Source organism: Sinocyclocheilus anshuiensis, unplaced genomic scaffold (assembly GCF_001515605.1).
Source record: "Sinocyclocheilus anshuiensis isolate Anshui unplaced genomic scaffold, SAMN03320099.WGS_v1.1 scaffold569, whole genome shotgun sequence".
NCBI classification, from domain to species: Eukaryota; Metazoa; Chordata; class Actinopteri; order Cypriniformes; family Cyprinidae; genus Sinocyclocheilus; species Sinocyclocheilus anshuiensis.
The window spans coordinates 1,537,432-1,559,577 of NW_015536511.1; the positions used below are offsets into that span (position 1 = coordinate 1,537,432).

A 22,146-nucleotide genomic window follows, 5' to 3' on the forward strand; every position below is an offset into this window, starting at 1 on the left:
CATATAGGATTGAGAATTGTATGGAATCAACTTTTGATCTTTCTGGAATTACAAGCCGCCCTTGTGGCAGATCAGTGTCAGTCTGTATATTAATGCTGGTCTATAAGCATTGCAATTCATCCTCATGGCCTTTCTTGATAAATGGTCAATGAAAAATTTACCAAAACAACAGTCAAAAGTGCAAAGTTAGTATTCCTCCCTGCCACATTGTGAATGCCTACGTATTGCTCTTTTGACAAATCTTATGCTCTTAAGCTTGAAAGAGCCATTTTCCAATCCTGCGTTTTTCCAAATAGAAGATTAAGGAACACGTAATGAGAAAACCTTTTCAGAGTTTTCTTTGTCAGAGAGCTTTTGTTGGATCGATCACCTCTTTTAAGGCATGATGAAATTGCTTTTCTCTGCAGTCTCATTACCGTTTTTGATTGAGTTGCTTAGCATTTCCTGCGCAAGTCCTTTCCACCCATTCTTGATGACTGAGATGTACATTTAGCACTCCAAATGAGAACTCATTTACTCTCAGCACGGAGTGAAGATTATGTATTTGCCTTTTTATACAGACTCCCATAAGGTTGTGTTGAAAAGAGGATACACCTTTGACTCAAGTGGCTTTGATTTTAGTTTGATTTCATCTCTTAGTTAGCTTTCATGTGTTTCTGTAGTCCTTGATTGAATGTCATAGCTTAAGATATTTTATGCACCATGATAGTTTTGTTAAACTGTTCTGCAGGAGATACATGTGATTGTGTACACTTTCATGGTTCAAATCTCTCTCTCTTTTTTTTAGACCTCTCGGCAGCCGTGCAGAAGTTCTCCCAGTCGTTACAGGAGTTCCAGTTTGAGTGTATTGGTGACGCAGAAACGGATGATGAAGTCAACATTGGTAAGTGTGGCATCAACTGCTGATTTGTGGTCTGCTGCTTCTAATACTGATTCAGTCTCATAGATGTATATGACAAATCACAAATGGGATTCCTTTAAAGGGTTAGTTCACCCAAAAATGAAAATTAGCCCTTAAATTACTCACCCTCAAGTGTCTCACACAGCTCCGGGTATTTGTATTTGTCCTGGTTCTCTGAAATGGATGTAAGACGCATGGATGTCGCTAGGCCATTTTTAGCGGGGCTATAGCGATTAGCTCCATAAACTGTACACAAATTCATGATCGGCTCAGAGTCAGTTCTCTTTAAATTTCATATGAAAACGGCGGCAGACTTTTCGTCTCCTCCCCGTCTTTCAGCGCGCTCTTCAATTCCGCAGACCGCGGCGGCGCAGCGCGAGCGGACTCAAACATAGGACACAAGGTGTGTGTTTATCGATAGATTGTTATATCTGTATCTGTGCAGTTCTTTGTCATAAATACAGTTTACAAAAGGTCATGAGGGAGCAATCGGTTTCCCATCTACTGTAAAGTTTTCGCTGCGTTCACCGCTCATCACACCACAGCTGTTTCCTCCAGCGGAAATCTAGCCCTTAACACATATGAACGCATACTTTATAAAACGATCATATAGCTATTTTCATTTGAAAATGTAATATTTAATATAAAACATATTACAGTGCATGTGGCATACCATACAGTAATTCACAGAACTGATTAAAGACAGTGACAGACAGCACTCAGTCAATTCACTCATTTTAACTAAAAATCAGAGTGATTGACAGAGATACAGTAGAAACATTATGTGTGGTTTTGTATTAAATATTGTTTTGTATTAAATAATGACCCAGATCGTGAAATACATTTATTAGCCTTAGAGTAAGGGAAGCACAACTCGGGAAATGAGAGCATCCAAGGAGCATGTGAATGCTATGTATATTTATTTTTTATATTTTTAATGTTCTTTAATGTTATCCATCGTTTTTTATGTGGCTCTTTTTAAAAAAGTATCGGTTCAGGCACCGTTTAGGCACCGGTACCATTGTAAAAGTATCGATTTGGCACCGGTATCGTAAAAAACTCAATTGATACCCAACCCTAGTCATAGCTATGCAAAGATTTGATTTAAAAAACAAACAAAAAAATCTTGTTATGATTTTAAATCAGTATTTAACCTCACAATGATCTCAAAGTAAAAAGAGGTGCTAAAGTTTGATTTTGTGGTGGCTGTGCTTTAAAATAATTTTTTTATAGTCTTAATTTAAGTGATGAAGGATTTTGAAAGTCTTACAGTAATCAGTGTTGAGTACTACTGTAAGATTAGCCCTGCCTGGTTTAAATGTTTGAAAATTAATAATGAGAAATTTAGAAAGGTAATCAAATGTAATCAGTTACATTACTTTAAGTAATTGTAAAAGTTACACTACTTATTACATTTCAAATAGGGTAACTTGTAATCTGTAACCTGTTACATTTCCAAAGTAACCTTTCCAATGCCGGTGAACATTAAATTAACATTAACAGATGCTCAGACCCTTTCTCATCAAATACAAATATTCAAATCAAATATTAATTTCTTTAAGACTGAATTATAACGGCTATGCTATCCACACTCAATTTTTTTTCTCTAAACTCTTACTGTACGTCAACAGTTGTCTCATTTGTGAGACTCATTTTTATTTCTCGTAAGGAGTTTTAGCAGAACATCTGAGAAAGTTGATTCCTAACCAAGAAGTCCATTAACTCGCCTAAGCTATGAAAAAGCAATATCTGAGCGATAAAATGTTCCTTCAAACCCATTAAAAATGATGTGCTAAACCATTCTAAGTTCATCTTAATGGAAAGTTCTCCTAATGTTCTGAGGAATAGTTTCCTTCCTTGATCCCAAATGTCCCGCACACTGTCCCAGATGGCTGGGATTGTCATTTTAATCAAGACCTATCCATGGAAATTCCATACGAGTTTTTTTTTCTAGCCTCTTTTTTCTTCCACTCCGACTCTTTGCCTTTCGGCTATTGATTACAATCTTTAGCATGTGAGCAGTAACAGAAGGACTTACAATTCATCGTTTTGATTAGTAAAGGCATTCTCGTATGAAAGCAAGCATCGGGCATGCTAATATCCTGTCCCAGTCCAGATTTAGCTCAACAGCTCAAGGCAGGTCTCAGTGAGATTGCCTGACCGGCATGCATAATGTATTGTATTGATTTGCTTATATTCCAGACAAAAAGGTCTCAGCTCAGCCCTTTAAGAGATCAGAGTAACTAATTGTGATTTGTGTCAGAGATTAAGGAAAATGCAGCCGGCTCACCCTCTGTGGGCACTGAGCAGATGTGCTGAGAGTTCATACGCCCTGATGGGTTGATCACTCATTCTGTTCTGTCTCTTTTTGCAGCCATTCATCTCTTTCTATCCTTCTCTCGTTCCTGCGTTCTCTCCTTATGTGTCATTACTTTGTTTATTATCTTCCTGTCCTGCTCTGTGCATTGTGTGCTGGCTTGACACTCAGACCATCTGCATCTAACAGTTGGCTTCCAGTCTTTTCGTACTCTCAGTCGCACAAGCAACCTGTCATTTAGCCTGCTACCTTTTCCTCTTCTTTTCCCAAGCAATCTGATGGGAAAAAATCTAATTAAATGTGTTGAGGTGTGGCAAAGCAAGCTCATAATGGAGTTCAATTTGGCTTTTTCCTATCCCCGTCTGGTCGCCAAATAGGAATGGGGTGAATTTTTGCAGTTTTTTCCCCTGTTTGTATGATTAAAAGGAATGTTGGGCGAGCCGGCCATAGCGGGGATGTTTTGGAAGGTAGCGACACAAAGGAGTCTTTATGGCTGTTTATCTAATGGACCGCTTTAATGGACAGAAACATGATAGGTAGGAAATGATAGGGCTACGGCTATTGATTTACACGTGTAATGTGGCGGATGATTTTGGTTTGCATTCCATGGACAAGTGAATGTTGATGAAACCTGTGGCTGCATGTTAATGCCATCTCTTTGACATGAATCCAGCATTTTGTTCAAAGTCCGTTCAGTGATACTCTGATACATACTGTGAACAAAAATGGCAGGCACTACAATACTTTTGGTGTAGAAACAACATATATATGTGACCCTGGACCACAAAACCAGTCATAAGGGTCAATTTAAAAAAAAATTGAGATTCATACATCATCAGAAATCTGAATAAATAAGCTTTCCATTGATGTATGGTTTGTTAGGATAGGACAATATTTGGCCGAGATACAACTTGAAAATCTGTAATCTGAGGGTGCAAAAAAAAATCTAAATATTGAGAAAATAACCTTTAAAATTGTCCAAATGAAGATCTTAGCAATGCATATTACTAATCAAAAATTACATTTTGATATATTTACGGTAGGAAAATGACAAAATATCTTCATGGAACATAATCTTTACTTAATATCCTAATGATTTTTGGCATAAAAACAAAATCGATCATTTTGACCCATACAATGTATTGTTGGCTATTGCTACAAATATATCCGTGCTACTTATGACTGGTTTTGTGGTGTGGTCCAGGGTCAAATATATTAGAGCTTCACGATTCTGGATTTCGGTAGTGACAATTTTAGATACTTTTGAACCTAGGTCAAAGATGCTAATCAGCACATGGTTTAGGTAGCACAGTTCTGAACAGTTGTACACATTTAAAAACTAAATGTTATGGAATAACTCCCCAAAAAGTGTGCTTAATTGCAGAAAAAAGTGTTCGGTAGTGACGTTCCTTAAAGTTACACACAGATTTCTCAGAATTTTGAACACCTTTACCTCAAAATGATGGGGCCTTTCTATTCACAATGTAGTTATGAGGGAGGGGGACACAGGAATATTTCCTGATCATAAATTTAGGGGTGTGGTTAAAATCAGTCTCAGCCAATGGACTAAAACATACGCTGTTTCAGTAGCGACATGAAAAATGCAGGGCACTTTTTTTTTTTTTTACATAAAGTTTCATAATTTACAAAGAAATATATAAAATAAATATATATATATATATATATATATATTTTTTATTTTTTTTTTCACTTTTTAAAAGAATCAAAAACATACTTTTAAAAACAACAATAAAAAAAAATAAAAAAATTATTTCAATAAGTTGAAAGGTGTTAACATTAGGTGTTAGGGTTCGGGAAAGCCACCTCCCAATTGAAAGTACCCAATGAATGATTATTTTATTATATATATTAAGCTTACTAATATTGTAAATATTATTGTGGGTTTCAATAGATAATAGAAGGATCTTAATAAACATTTAAGATTTGAATAATTAAATTATTTTTAAATGTGTTTTTTGGTTGTGGGACAGTAGTTTGCACCAATTCTGTAGAATGGCCCATATATGTATGTGTGTGTGTGTATTAGTTTAACACACACACACACACACACACACACACATTGTATTAGAATTGTATATTAGTTTAATTACTTTAACAAAGCAAAGGAGTATAAACAGCATAAACAACAATAATAACAAAATAGGGCTTACATAGGCAAAATATAGGGGGAAAAAGGTTCAAATATTTGTTATGGGGAAAACTTTACATAAGAGTTCATTGTGCAGACTTAAGGAAATACAAAAAGTGCTGCCACATAGTTTGAAATGTACAATATGAGTTGGGCTCAAAAGAACCTATACCCTCCATTCATATAATATGAAGCATATCATTCAAAGTTTGATTGAGTATCAGAATACCACAAAATCGCCAGCCCATGATCAAGCTTATTTGTTAGATAATTTTTTTAAGTAGTCATATGATGTTGCTAAAAAGAACATTATTTTGTGTATTTGGTGTAATGAAATGTGTTTATGCGGTTTAAGGTTAAAAACACATTATTTACCACATACTGTACATTATTGTTGCTCCTCTATGCCCCGCCTTTCTGAAACCTGTCGATTTTTACAAAGCTCATCGTTCTGAAAAGTGAGGTGTGCTCTGATTGGCCAGCTATCCAGTGCATTGTGATTGGCTGAATTCCTCAAGTGTGTGACAGAAATGTTACGCCCCTTACCATATTGTGATGCCCTGTCCGGCCGGAGCGACAAGACAAAAACATTAAAACCCATTATAAACGAGGCATTTGTTGCATCCAGTGGGGACGGATTATAATGGCATATACTGTCTTTTTACGCGTTGCATCGCGCCGCGTAAACATAAAACCATGTCTGCATTTGTGATCGGAGAAATGACAAACAACAAGCGCTACTCTACACTGCTCAAACTCGCGCTTGAATCATCAGTGGCAAATTCTTTAAATATAAAAAATTTACTTACAGTCTGTGAGTCAGAACATCGCCAGCCCATGTAGTCTACTCTACCAGGATCAGGAAACAGTCCTCCATAAAATGCACTGGACACATCTGAATATTTGGGTTGAACTGTTCTGGAACAGTGTTGTAAATACAACTTAACCACTGATTTCTAGTCGTGTCCTGTTTTGGAAGGCCAAACAAAGTAGTTTCGCTTTCACAACGAAACACAGTGTCACACACGGCGGGCTAGAGTGAGCGGAGGCTGGCTTGAGTGAGCGGCGGTGGGCGGATTCGACGAAGGAGTGGCCGGCGGGCTTGCGGCAACCACATGTGACGACCCTGGGCTGGACTCCGCGGATATCGTTTAAGGCCAACCAAAGTAGTTTTGCTTTCACAACGAAACACACAGAACACAAACACACACACACGTGTCTTCACGACATGGCGGCAACAACAATACTACAGCGAGAATAAAAGTTACGCCTTCTTTCTTTGCGTGAACATTTGGGCAGCGTTATGCAAATCTTCCCACATTGTGACGTAGACATGTGGGGGCGTGTTAGAACGAGCCGTTTTAGGTAGGCGTGGTTGACTCTTAACTTTTATAAAGAATATCTCTTTGGATTTGAGACTTTAGTCTTTGCAACTTTACAGATCTTCTTTATGCACCAAGAGCTTGTAACACTTCAAAGAGAAAGGAAAAATTTAAATCGCATCATATGACCCCTTTAATAAATTCACAGCTTTAAAAAATACCAATATTATATCAGCCATCAGCTATTCTTTGCCTTCTAGTTAATGCCATCGTTGGCATCAACCATTGAAACGCCATATCAGTTGACCAGTAGAAAAAAGTTCTCATCTATCAGTCTTCATAGAAAGTTTTTAAAGTGTCTGGTATTTCTGTTGTGCTCTCATAGTGTCCCAGCCCTAAAAGGGTAAGATTACTCTCACTGAAGAAAAATGTAATTGTCTTGTGGAATCAATCTGGTCATCGATGAAAGTGAGCTTTCGGAGTGACTTGACCGGACCCCTCGTGTGCTGTGGGACCAGAATCTACTTTGAAGCTCCAAGCAGTCTGCGTCGCATCAGCAGTCTGTCTGGGAGTACAGAAAGGGTCACCTGACCTCCTATCGATTTCATTCCAAGACTTCCTGCTGTGACATTCACAATCCACACCAGTTATCCTCAAATCAATCTCACAGAAAGATTGATGTCGTTTTGGAAATATTAATTGTCCTAAAAGTACATGGCTGTTTCACTTCAACCGTGATGGGCAGATGGCTGTTGCCACTCATACTTTCTGTCCTTTTCTCTCTTTGTTGCTCTTCGGGGCTCTGACTTTCCCATTGTCTCAGCAGAGATGTTTTGTCATGACGTCAATATGTAGAACGGCGTTGTAGGAAATTGTATAAAATGAGTCTAAAAATGTCATGTGGTGTAACCATCCATTACTAACATATTTTAAAATTAATAACATATTTTCCTTGAATCATTATTTACAAGAATGTTTTTAAATATTTTTTTCAAGGTAAAAAATTTATATTTTTTTTTTTCCAAATATCATTTATCTATTAAACATGTTTAATATATGGAATAAATATGAATGTATATACTGAATCTAAAAATGGCATATAGCCTAACCCTCAAGAAAAAAATAATACCATATTTTTTAATGTAAAAAGTTACATTTTTTTACATATATATTAAATATACATTTATTTCATTTATAGAATTAATAGAATACTGTATATTGAATATAAAAATGTTATTTGGTGTAACCCTTAAGTAAAAAAAGATACCACATTTTCCTTACATTTTGAATAATTATTTGAATAATTATTATTGAATAATTGAGTAATGTTTACATGCAATTTTTTTTAAATGTAAAACATCTATATATTTTTAATATAGAGATTTTACATACTCCTTGAATTATTATTTTCAAGATTTTTTTTAAGAATTGTCATCAGCCTTGTCAAATTAGATGATATTTTTATGAGAATTATTGACCTTGCATGTTGGTTTCACCATATTTTATATCAAAATGATTCTTAATACAAAAATGAGAAATCTGCTCATTGTAGAAATTATGTGTTCAAGTCCTTTATGTATTATTTTCATTTTTAACTTTTGAATAAATTAATAGACAAAAACATGGTTATGATGTAACTAAAGCCTAGCTATTAAAAATAAATAAAGAAAAGAAAAAAAGAAAAGAAAGAAAGAACTGTCTTGTCTAAGCTTCCTGTTTCAATAGAAAATATTGCAAGTGAAAATACTTATCAAGTGATTTCATGAGGTTTTAAAGCTATTTCTTGTTGAAGCACAGTCGTGTGCGACCGGTCTTGATTTATGGATAGTACATTAGGGGTTTTTAAATGAGAGGGCGATTCCTTGTCTGCCTCTCTCATCAGCCCTCCTCAAATGTGTGTACGTCAGATCTCTTCTGTCCTGAGCCAAAAGCCCATTTCACAGAATGACTCTTCACTTCTGTCATTAACCTGTGAATGATACATACGCTCTAACCCCTTTTAGCCACTACATCCTGCCTCAAGTACCTCATATAGTTCAACAGAGACATTTATCCACAGCTTCTGCTCTTATCTTCCACATTAAATCTCTCTCACTCTCTCCCTCTCATTTTCTGTTCTCATCTTCTTTTCGCATTGCGTTTCTCATTCTCACAAGTCTGATAAATAAATACACAGTTTCTATTTGTTTCTCTATTTGTACAACTCTAATTGTGAATCTATGAATCTATCTATCTATCTATCTATCTATCTATCTAATGTCTGTCTGTCTGTCTATCCCTTTTTGTTTTTTTTTATTTTAATTTTCATTCAAAAAAATGTAAAAGCAAATGTAGGATCACTTTGGGGTCAATTTTGTCACCAAAACTATTGCCAACATAAACATTAACACACACACGGTGAGTATGGATGGGAAATATATGAAATATTAATTGACAGTTTGTGTAACAAAAAATCAAATAAATAAATAATTAATCAATCAGTTAATTATTCCCTTTTTTATTTTTTTATTTAAATTTTCATAAAAAAAAAAGTTTAAAAAAATCACATTGGGGTTATTTTAGTCACCAAAACTATTGGTAAGTACATAAACATGAACACACAAACAGAGAGAGTAGAGATGGGAAATGTATGAAATAATAATTGACAATTGTTGTAACAAAAAAATAAATAATAATACAAATAAAATAAATCCATCAATCAACCAATTAATCAATCAATCATAACTGTTAATATTGTCATGTTTAAGGAACTTTTTAATTGGCCATTAAGGTCCCTAAAGACTGTATCATTAAACAGGAAAAGAAAATTAATCAAGAAAAAAGAAATCATCAGTGGTGATCAGAAAATCATCAGAAATCATCAGGCATCAGTGGTGTTTTTGGAGTTTTCTGGGAGATGGCAGTCTTGCGTTCAGCTGTCCATAGCTGCTAAAAGCCAAGGAGCATAAATGGACACAAAGAGAGGCTATCTGGACCGATGGTTTGATAATTGTGTTTATAGAGTTGGCAAGCTGAACTTGACCAAGTGTCCAAGCGCAAACAGAGGTAAAGTCCATCCAGGCAGAGACAGCAGCTGTCCCTCATCCGCAGCCTGTTTAAATGAAGCGATGGAGCCATCAGTGGCTCGCAGACGCCGTTCTGAGCAATCACAAGCTGCCATTGTGTTACAGCAAGAGAAAGAGGGTAGTGCCAACACTGGATGATGGTGGGTTTTATATTGAAAAAATCTGAATTTCTTAGTGAAGCACTAAACGCAGTGGTCTTGGTATTCAAACTCAAGAACACTTTACTTACAAAAGTAATTTTGTCATTAGGAAGGGGTTGTTGAGAAGGGGTCAAGTTATTGGCTGGTCAGCATGGTACACGTACATGACAAAAAAACAAACAAAAAAACACCATAAAAGGAGTTCATAAGTTGAACACTATATTCCAGAGTTTTATTTTTGTGTGAATTATAGCTTTAAAGGGTTAGTTCACCCAAAAATGAAAATTCTGTCATTACTTACTCACCCTCATGTTGTTCCAAACCCGTAAGACCTTCATTCATCTTCGGAACACAATTTAAGATATTTTTGATGAAATCTGAGGGCTCTCTGACCCACTTTGGACGCGTTCACGATAGTATCATGACGCGAGCGTGTGGTGGCGCCGACACTGACCCAGATCTGGCGTGATGATGTCATTACGCCGGATCTGGGTCAGCGCCGCCACACGCTCGCGTCATGATACTATCCTGAATGCGTGTCCACAAGTAACGCAGTAGAGACGAAAATGTGGAATAAAGTCGTTATTTTTGTTTTCTTTGTGCAAAAAAAGTATTCTCGTAGCTTCGTAACTTTACAGTTGAACCACTGATGTCACACGGACTACTTTGTCGATCATCTTGGTACTTTTCTGGACCTTGAACGTGGTAGTTACCTTGCTGTCTATGGGAGGGTCAGAGAGCCCTCAGATTTCATCAAAAATATCTTAAATTGTGTTCCGAAGATGAACGAATGTCTTACGGGTTTCGAACAACACGAGGGTGAGTAATTAATGACAGAATTTTGCATTTTTGGGTGAACTAACCCTTAAACATTCAGAGTCGAGGGAATGATAGATGGAAAACTTCATTATAGTCTATTTCCAAACATCCATTGGTTGAACTTTTTCACTATTCTTGAATGTATGGTGAATTTTATGTATGTGCAAGCTAGAATCAAGGTTACCTGTTCACACTCACACCTGATTAGTTCTGTGTCTTTCTTTTTTTCTTTGTTTTTAATTCCAAGTAGCTCGTATTACACTAATTGTAGGCTCAGTCTCTACGGTGTAACCTTTGAGTTAAGTACTTAGCTCAAGGACTTAGCAGGGACTGTGGGAATTAAAGTAATTTCCAGGTCACAGGTCGCCCTATTTGGGATTGAATTACCTTCAATGCAGCGGTTGACCCTTGGGTCAGGGTTTCGTTTGTTAGCCTCTGCTGGTAGAAGCCGTAACTACACCATCTGACAGCAAAACACATCTTTCTCCACTGACAGCCAATTATTGATAGCCTTATATTCTGACATTCAATCGTAAAATCGTAAATATTTAATTGTTTTACCAGTTCCCTTTTTGGAGGCTCTTGGACTTAGTGTGCAACGGACTTAGGACTGCATGATATAGCCTATATTGAAATAAAATAATTTCGCTATGTGGGTTAGTGTGATTGTCGAATCACACAGACTCCAATTTATTTAAATATGTTTTATCAGTTTCAAGCGCGGCATTTACACATGTAGTTCATAATACAGTGCTTCAGCATCTGAGAATGGCTTGGTTCGTTTACTGTGAATCGAGCCGTTCTGAGACACTGATAATATGCTGAATGCGTGGACATGAACACAGAGCCAAGCTTCATTCTAAAACCAGCAGTGCTTTTTTGCCAGCAGCCCATCAAAATAAAAGTTTGATGATTTAGCCTACCATTTGAAATTGAAGAAATGAAGACATACATATTAGTATTGTAATTTTAGAGTAAAATCGAATTATTTTTAGTGCTGTCAAACGATTAATCGCGATTAATCACATCCGAAATAAAAGTTTTTGTTTACAGAATATGTGTGTGTACTGTGTGTATTTATTATGCATATATAAATACACACACATACATGTATATATTTAAGAAAAATATGTTATGTTTATATATTAACTATATTTATATATTCATGCATGCATGTGTGTATTTATATATGCATAATAAATACACACAGTACACACACATATTCTGTAAACAAAAACTTTTTGTAAAAAAATATTTTATTTCTTGATTTTTTTATTTTATGATATTTATTTTACAGTATTACAATGTTTCATATTTTGTTTAATATTTTTTATTTAGTAATATGACAATAATTCCAGTATTATAATCAGTAATCACAATAAAATTATGATAATTATTATTATTATTATTTTATCGTCATGTTGAATTGGTCAAAAACAGTGGGAATGTGGCCTGTGAAAACTCTATCTATCTATCTATCTATCTATCTATCTATATATCTTTTTATTCATCCCCACATTGTGCAGCCCTAACCTATACTATGTTATGCATTGTCATTATATCATTATCCTGCTGCTCCAGACCGATTATTCACATGGTATTTTCAGCTGATTTCTTGGATGACAAGAAAGTGTAAAAGTATGTAGTCTGAAATATATTGAATTTTCATTTTACTTTAAACTTTAGTGCCTGAAGCCTATTAGCAGCACCTAAAAGCCTTTTAAGTGCTCTGTTTGTTGTGAATAAATTATTGCACATGGATATTTCATACCTTGTAGGTGACCAAAAGTGGAGGAAGGTCTTTCTTAACTGTTCCATATTGATTTAAATTCAAAGAATAAAGTCCATTGTTCATTCTGCATTCTTATTAAATGCTGAATCATTTATATAAGTAGCTGTGGCAACAAATCAATGCTAACAGCATTTCTGTTGACCCTCATGAATCAAGTTATTATTATAAGTCTGAACTTTAACCAGCAAATGCAAATGGATTAATAACTCTATTTTTCTTCTCCAGCTCAGTCCTTCAAAGAGTTTTCCCAGTTGCTGAACACCATGGAAGAGGAGAGAAGGCGGCTGGTAAGTACTTTTTTTTTTTTTTTTTTTTTTTTTGTTTTCCTCCGCCATCATTGCTTTCTTGGGTAGGTACTGTACCATTGAAATTCCAATGGCATTAAACCTATGACAAAGCACCAGGATTTTTGACATATACTATGGCAATTCCATGATTTTTTTTTTTTTCTAGTAAACATGCTTTATCCAGGAAATGTACTACCATGGTATTCTTGTAAGTACTTTGGATGGCAATGATACATGAATTTGGTAATCATGCAGTACCATATTATCAATAATGATAATAAATAAAATAAAATAAGGAGTATTTGTATGCAAAAGCCACTTGATATTTTGTTAGAATTCAAAGCAAACAAAATTCCACAATTGTAACTTAAGTATTCAAATAGATGATCATCTGATTATTAGGTACTCCACCATGGTCCCACAGTGATTTTTAAGGGACTATCCCTAACAAAAAAAAACACTGTTGTGGTACCCTGCTAATATTGAGAGGTTTGAAGAAAGTGTTGTCGTTGTTGTTTCCGTTATCAAATTAACACCCCATAAAGTCCTCATGATTAGCTGAGCTGATAATGAGAAAGCAAGTAAACAAACAAAGCCTGCTTTTCCCCTCTGATTGGTAAAACAGCAAGACTGAGCAAGAATGAATCTCTCAGATAAATAATGTTTAATCACCCTGTTGACGTTTATTTTGTGGTAATGACCAGTTAACTGTGCGTTATCTTGCTTTGACACGGCTACTTTACCAAATAAAAACAGACCAGTACAGGAAATCAAACAGTCAATTATACAGTTGGTCATTATACAAGAGGGATTAAACAGAATGAAGTGGCCCAAGAGCTGTGTAATTTTAATCAGCGTACTAAAGTAAAGTACACTTTGAAGATTATTGTAGCATGTTTTACAAGAAAACACTATTTCAGTCTTTCTACTTCAAAATTTCACCTTTAGTTCAGTGTGCTACTTGCCATTCATTTGAGAAATTTACTAGCAATTTCTGAGTGCAAATTGTTTCTGCAACAATTTTTCAGTGTAGATCATGCCAAGGATCATGGTAAAACCAGCCACTAACCATAATCACGTTGCACACTAGACTTGGTCGTACATTGTGTCTGGTTTCTTCGGGTGTGTGTGTGTCAGAGCAGACGTTTCAGTGACATCCAGAAGAGACGGTATGGTTAACATGTTTGACGTGTGTGGTCACTTGTCACGACTTACAGTGACATTCGGCGGATATCATGTACAGTTCCAGTAATATGATGTACAGTTCTGGGAATATGAACCCTTACGCTGTAGTTTGACACCAAAGGTTCAGTAGTTTGCATGAAGTCATTGGTGCGGGCAGCCCTAGGGCCTTATTTTCTTCTCATTGCGTCATTATTGTCCTTCCTGTGAAATTAAATGTTAACACAGCAAACACTTCCAGCAATATGCAGCCTCATTTAGACAAATGTCCTTAAAACCTAACCACAAAGACGTGAGAATAATCCAAAATGCTTAATAGCTCACTTAAATGGTGCTTTAATGATGTGTGTGATTATCACACAGTTACCAGCTGCTCATTTAAACCTTTAAACTACCTAACTAAATGGCAAGAATAATACATCAGGGATGCATGCAGTCTGTAGCAACATTTGGTTTCAGGTTGCTGTAGCTCCACCTTTCATTCTATATCTTCCTGCCTGTGGCGCGTCGCTAGCGATTCTGGACCCATTGTACAGATTTTCTATGGAGTCTCAGTCGGGCCCCCCAAAGGATATTGTTGGACACTGACGCCCCTGCTTCCTACCAAGACCAGATAGACAGCAACATTACCTTTTGAAGATACTTTGTTTTGTCTAAATTCTATAGATGTGGTCACATTAGCACATGTTTTGTGGGCAAAAAGGTCCATCAATTCATGTGACCAACTTGAACTCGATGCAAAATCTGTGTGGGTGAACCTTTGCCCTCATGTGAAATTCCCAGTTGTGTGGATTTCTTTTGACATGAGAAATGAGAAACAAATGTTGTTCCATCTCTCATTCTTCCTTTACCTACCAAGACCACATAAGGTAGATAAGTGCACTCACAACTCAAAGCATGCTCCAAAAAATAGACCGCAAAATCATGATACCTCTTAAAAAACTTCATTACATTCATGAGATTTTGGCGGAATTTTGCAGCCAAAATGGTTCATCACCTACTGTCAATAGTATAGCAATGTAGGAAGCACAGCTCACACAGAAATCACTTTCAAACCAGGCAGCTTTCTGAGTGCAGCGTTTCCACATAACCTGCTTGAACCCATTTTGTCCTCACGTGAAATTGCCAATCACATGAATTCCATTTGAAATTACTAGATTTTGCTAAAACTGAAACGCAAGTTGCAAGTGCAACTTCCGTTTTCTTCCTTATTGCGACATCAGAGTAAAACTGAGGCCCTGTCCACACGAACGCGGTTATTTTTAAAACCGCAGCTTTTTCTACGCGGTTAGGCCGGTCGTTCACACACAAACGCAACACCAGTTCACTGAAACCGAACATATTTTGAAAACGCCTGCCAGGGTGAATATTTTCAAAAACTCCGGTTGCAGTGTTATCATGTAGACCGCGAATCCTGAGTTTTTGGCTCGTGACGTCGGTGCCTGCGCTGTTATCTCCGCCTACTGGAGACTTTTTCAGGCTTCTGATTGGCCAACATGGCTTTACGGTTGAGATTATATCGCCACCTGCTGGTTTGGCATACTCTTGACAGTGCTTCATAGCATGCGTTTGCGTTTTCATGTGGACGGAGATTTTTTTTTAAATCGGAAGAAGGAAAAACTCTGTTTATAAACAATACCCGTGTACTTGAGGACAGGGCCTGAGTTTTGAACAACAAAAAGTTGATTTTGTCAACTGGGAATTGATTGGATTATTGAATTGTGATTTGCTAATTGGTACGATCTCATGTGAGTAGTTTCTGGAGGGGAAGCCATATTGCCCAGCCTGGTGCACACGTCACCAGAGAAGAGATGTCGTTGTGAGTGGGAAGGAAAGGCAATCCCAGAATGCATCAAGATGAAAAATGTCCTTAGATATTATAATTGTACTTTCTTTCAGTGCCAATGTCAACACTGATAATAGCTCAATCTAATTTAAAATGGACTATTTAGAGCTAACTAGAATATTGTGTTGTTAGCTTAGCAACATGCTAACTTCAAGCTTTGAAATCAATTGAGTTGATTCATACACTTCGCATAAGAAATCATATCTTTTTGCTTTTGAACAGTGTTCTAATCTGTCACTTAAGAGGTTATATAACAATTAGGATGTTGCCTTGGTAGACAGCATGGAAGCTCACTATGGTTTGAAACAGAGTTTATGTATGTGTGTTTGTAAGTGATCCCAACTGGGAGCATTAATGTTTGGTTCCTGTGAAATGTTTGAAGTCAGAAGATAAAGGAAGTTTGATAAAATGACTAATTGTTTTCGTGACCTATATATAGATTGTTTTTCCAGAAGTGCATCTCTGTCTTGAATGACGCTCTGAGGTTCATTCGTATACTGCGACCCCTGCTCTCGGATCTCCATATGTGCGGGGAAAAGCAAAGTCTGTTTCATTTCAGACAGTGAGTAATAGGGTGAATATCATAAAAAAGGACCTTTAAAATATACATTTCATTACTTTACTCCTAAATGTATAACTTATGGATTTATGGCTGGAATAAACTCATTTGTGCGGCCTCACACAGTCAGACACATTAGTTTTATTGAGAACAAAACACTTTTGAGGATAGCAGCCTCAGTGGATTTGATTTCATTTTCCTCTCCTTCATCTTAAACATCTAATCTCTTTTTAGCAGTCTTCATGCATAGTTTGCCTGAAAAAAGAAACTCAGAAGATTTAGTTGGGAGGAAGCCCACAGGACAAATGAGATATCTTTATTATCTTTATCCTAGACAGCAATGAGGTTAAATGGAGATCAAATGGGGAGGTTTAAAGGTACAGTCACACAAAAGCATGTGAAATAATTTGGGACCCTGCAAAAACAAATACGTGACTCAGGATATGTTATGCTTTAGGATGTTTTGATATATATACAGTGGGTACGGAAAGTATTCAGACCCCCTTAAATTTTTCACTCTTTGTTATATTGCAGCCATTTGCTAAAATCATTTAAGTTAATTTTTTTTCCTCAAATATCGCATGCGATTTATCGTGCAGCCCTAATATATATGCAGTATATATATATTAAGTTTTGAAGTTTATATTCTTAATATTGAAGATATATTTAGATCTCTTGGTTAAACATCTATTGTAATCTTATTTTGCGCCAAAACCTTTGTGAGTTGCTGCCTAGGTTGAGCATTGCAAATCTTTTTGAGGTTACATTTCAGTTAGGATGCTGATGTTGAAGGCAGCTGTACGTAGGTGGTAGACAGCCAGGCCAGAGCCATTATCTTTGTTTACGTTGTGCGGCTCGCTGCTCCTGTCCATTCTTTGTTTTCGGCGATTGACTTTGCTCACCGCTTAATCAGACATCCCGTAATCCAGGGCCAGCCGTAGTTAATGAGAAACCACATGGAATGTAGCTAGAAGTCAATGAAACTTTCCACTTTATTCACATTCTTTCTAAGAATCTGTCTGCAGCTTAGTGTTTCATCACCTTGGCCTGCAAGACGGCCTTTTTAATAGGATGCAATGGCTGCTGTGCGCTTTTTTGGAGGATATTTTTGTGATTAAAGCACAACCTAGAAGAAAAGGAGATTTCAAGAGCTCTCATTTCTCCATCTAGCAACACCTTGTGTCATACATTTTTGAACAGAGGAATATGAGTAAGGGAGGAAGGAGATTTTCCAAATATTTTCCATGGTAGAGTTGCTAGTGTGCTCTTGATCTCCTGAGCCCAATCAGTCATGGAACAGAGAGCGCTCCGCTGTCAGACTGAATCCTAGGCAGCCGTATATTCATGCAAACGTCAGTTCTCTTCAGTCGAGTGGGATTGATGCCAGGCCCTTGTGATGCAGTAATGCTGTCAATAATGCTGACCTACTGACATGTGCCAATGAGAGATGAATTGTGATTATCTGTCCATGTCTTCATTAGTATTTCCATCTTGTGGAGATCAGAATGCTAAATGCCGTTTCAGATTTTAAGCTGTCAGTCTTCAATTCAACAAATCACATCTGTACCAAAGGTCTGCACCTCTGACATGCACAAATACATAAAGACAGCTCTCTAAACACATAATCATAACTGTCCGAAGTATAATCATCATTTACATTGAACTAGTGGCCAGAAAATCCCTAAGGGCCCAAAAAACGTAATGTGAAATCAAAGTGTAATGCCATTTCAAACTAAATCTGGCCAAATCATAGTTTGTTCAGAGTTTGTTACAGTGGTTCAAAACAGATCACCAGCTTCACCTTCTTTGATCTCTTTTCACCTCTGCACCATACATACAATAGGAATGTGCATCTCCGTAATTGAGGCCAATGCGATACGCATAAAAAGAATAGTGAAATAGTGAAAGCTAGTGTTAGAGGCCTTTTTTAAAAAAGAAAACAAGCAGTTAGAAAATGAATAGAGAGTGCAAGTGTTAGAGAGTCAAGTCAACAAATATATAAAATAGAATTAGAATAGAGAGTGCTAGAGTTAGAGGGTCAAATGGAATGAAGGTTCAATGAAACTAACGACCATAGTTAGCTAACGATGCTTTTGGGAAACGCACCCCAGAACAGCATAGCAGCTACAGTATCTAGCAAAATTTAATCAACCACCCAGTGGCCGGATATATAAACTGCTTAGACTAGTCTTAAAAATGTAGTCATCTGTTTTTTTTATTCAAGACTGGTTGTAACTTTTTTCATTCAGTTAGAAAAAGGTAGATTGGTCTAATTTGAATCCGAAAAGTAAGACTGATTACCTCCTGACTAACTGCTAGTTGGACAAACTAGTTCTTAAGACATAAGCTGTGTCCCAAATGACGCACTATACACTATGCACTCATGCACTATGTACTCAACCATGTAGTGTATGAATTATATAAGGTTATTTTGTCATTCATAATCGGAGTCTGATAGCCCCTCCCCCTTCACTACGTAATTAAAGCTACGACAGTTGAGTGCATGAAGTGTCCAACATTCCACACTTCGTTTTTTCGGTTATTTAAGTGCATCATCCGGGTATTTAAAATAGCACTACTCACACTATTTATACTACAAAACTAGTAGTACACCGCTGGGTTAAAACAACCCAATTGCTGGGTTTGTCCCTATTTTAGCCAGCACTGGGTTGTATTTAACCCAGCATTTTTTAGAGTGTAGTAGTAAACTAGAATAATGCATAAGTACGCGATTTGGGACGCACCTACAGTCTTAACATAGTGGCTATGTTTATGCAACTGGCCCCTGAAACCCTCAGAAACCAGTCAGTGCCATATCAACCACCTAGAAACATCTTAATAACCACCTAGACCAAACTAGCAATGCCTTAACAACCACCCAAGGGTGTGTTTCCCAAAAGCAACTATGGCGCAAGTTCCTTCATTACCAATAGAGTTCAACAGAACTTGCAACCATATCTAACGATGCTTTTGGGAAACTTCCTTGAAACCACCTTACAACGTTTTAGCAGCCACCCAGAGCACTGTAGAAAAAGCATAACACCACCTTAGTAACCAATTAGTGGCATCTTTACAACCTCCCAGAACATTCTAGCAAAAGCATAGCACCACATTAGGGAGCACCCAGAACTCCTTTGAAATCATCTAGCAACATCTTACCAGCCACCCAGAACATTCTATAGCACGATAATCTACAGTGAGCTCTGGAGCTCCACCTTCTTTGACGTGGAAGTCTTTTGAGGTTCATTTCATAATTCAGTCCAGACACGAGTAAAAAACACGAGTACACTGGAGTGACGAAACTACCAAAAGGGGAACTTTGCAGTGAATTTATCATGGGTCTTTAGTAACCATCCAGAACAGCCTAGCAACAACCCAGAACACCCTAGAAACCACATAGCAATGCCCTGGCAACTGTCCAGCTAGAAAACCCTATCAAACAAAAAAAGCATGCACTCACATCCCACCAAAACATCATAGCAACCCCATATCATTATGCTAAACCGTTTAGAACACTTGCAATTGCATAGTAACACCCTGGCAACCACTAGCACCGTTGTAGCACTGTAACACCACTCCCAAATTAGTTTTTGACATGATATGAATGAAATCTAGAATGAATGGATGGTTGAGGGAATTCACAAATAAACTCAAAGCAAACCCAGCATTCCAGATCACATTTCCTCGGTGGCGTTGCGAGCGTCTGCTTTCACAGACGAGAAATTGAAACAAAATCCTCGGCCCCCCAACCCCCCACGTCCCCTAGTCACATCTGGAGTCAATCAACAACCCAAAATAGAAAAGACACCTAGCGATAAGAAGCTGCTTTCGCTCACTGCCTCACAGATACATGTGTATCAAATTAGTGTCACTTCCTGTTTTAGTGGTTTATTAACAGAAATATATATTTTGGTGCCAGTACTAATTCAAGGAAGTTTTTGGAACGGTGAAGTTGGGTTATTGGCGGTAGACCGGCATGAAGGTTTTATTACCGTCATGATGGTTTGCTTGGCTCAAAGCCACAGAAGAAATCGGTATCCATGTGTGTGTGTGTGCATCAGCCACCCAAGTGTGTTATTGCGGAGCACAGACTTATCAAATTCCACCGTTTTAAAGAGAAGTCTGGTTTAATTCCCCCCGGTGTGAGACAGCAAGCCTTCTCAGCAGAAAGAGAGATGGAAAGCTTGTGTGCGTGAAAGAGAGAAAGCGTTTTGTGCTCTGCGTGGTTGGAGATTGTTCAAGGCCGCTGAGTTCTGATGGCATTCAGAGGCCAGGGGCCTGATGTCGTGGTGCTTTTTTAAAGGTGATCATGTCCTTTAGGGAAATCCTCTTGAAGCTGTTCCAGAACAAATCTGTCCTCAGAGCCGATAATGTTGTGAAAGCAGTGAAATTCGGTTCCCTTTTTGTTAGTCTAGCCAGGTGTGGTTATCTTCAGCCTGCACCCTGTTTAGTAATTTCCTCACTTGCTTGACACTGTTCCTCTTAGCTTGTTTTGTGTTTTAGACGGCTCAAAGCACGCTTTTACATCCCGTCTTACATTAAGGCTATTAGGAAGACAGGCCCTCAGATGTGTTCATTCATGCAATCTTGAGTTTATGCTTACATTCTGCCCTAAACCACTCACAGCTTATTACACTCTCACATTAAGCTTCAATTTGATGCGATTTGCATTCAAAGGCACTTTTTCGTGAGCTTAGGTTTGACGTGCAGCTATATAGAAGTTCATCTGAGTTCCAGTGAGTGCAGCCACGTGCTAAAGTTGTGCTGGAGTAAATCTGATGAAAAAGTGCCATATTTCAACTCAGGATCAAAAGAAAAATAAAGAAATTAAAGAGTATTTTTAGTAGTATCTATCTATCTATCTATCTATCTATCTATCTATCTATCATTAATACGCTCCGGCGTCGTGGCCACATTACCACTTCGGGAGTGCATTATTTCTCTAATAATTTTAACGGCCTATACAACCACACCTCAAGACATTGTTCAGATGATTTATTTTAAGACATTTGTCATGTTTCCGTCCTAAAACCTTGTGTGTGTTGAACTAATTTCTTATGCACCTCATAAACCTTCCTTTGCAAATTCCAAAACGTCATTTTAGAGCTAATAACAATGCCATGTAGCTTTTCAGCTGCAAAACTATTTTATTGATAAATTAGCGGGCCATCGCTGGCAACAAGCGACACGTCTCCGCATGTGTGCACGAGTGCGTGTCTGTAGGCCTACTGTGTGTGCGACTGAGAGAACGGGAGAAAAAAAGCCTGATTTCTGTACATAAAAAAGGTGGAAAACATTGAAATAGTTTTTTTCATTTTTTTACCCTATTGTTTGTTATATTTATTTGCTCAATGTATTCTGGGGTTTTGGTTATTTTACTGTTGTAGATATCCCATAGTATAACAAAAATATTCTATATCTCTTCATTGTGTTTGGGCCCCCCTGGACGAGCAAGCATAGGCACGTGCATAGAATGCCTATGCGTAAATCTGGCCCTGTTTGTCGCTCAAGAAACAGTTCTTATTATTATCAATGTTGAAAACAGTTTTTTGCTGCTAATATTTGTGATATTATTGTGCTTCTATAATACTGTGATATTCAAAATAAAAATTTTTAAAGAAATTAATAATTTTATTCAGCTAGGATGCATTAAATTGATTAATTGTGACAAGATTTTTTATAAAAGATTCATATTTCAAATAAATGCTGTTCTTTTGGACTTTATAATCCTCAAACAATCAAATAAAAATAGTTTGTTTAAAATATT

The 22,146-nt window shown here is 37.1% G+C and overlaps 1 protein-coding gene across 3 annotated transcripts in view; it reads left to right on the plus strand.

The window, feature by feature from the left end:
• arhgap42b (Rho GTPase activating protein 42b) overlaps positions 1-22,146 on the plus strand; it is a 111,715-nt gene that overhangs the window by 24,063 nt on the left and 65,506 nt on the right. For all 3 annotated transcript variants that reach the window (XM_016490764.1, XM_016490771.1, XM_016490779.1), the window contains exons 2-3: positions 788-883; positions 12,731-12,792. In XM_016490764.1, coding sequence (XP_016346250.1) covers positions 788-883; positions 12,731-12,792 — 158 coding nt within the window. The remainder of the gene's footprint in view (positions 1-787; positions 884-12,730; positions 12,793-22,146) is intronic.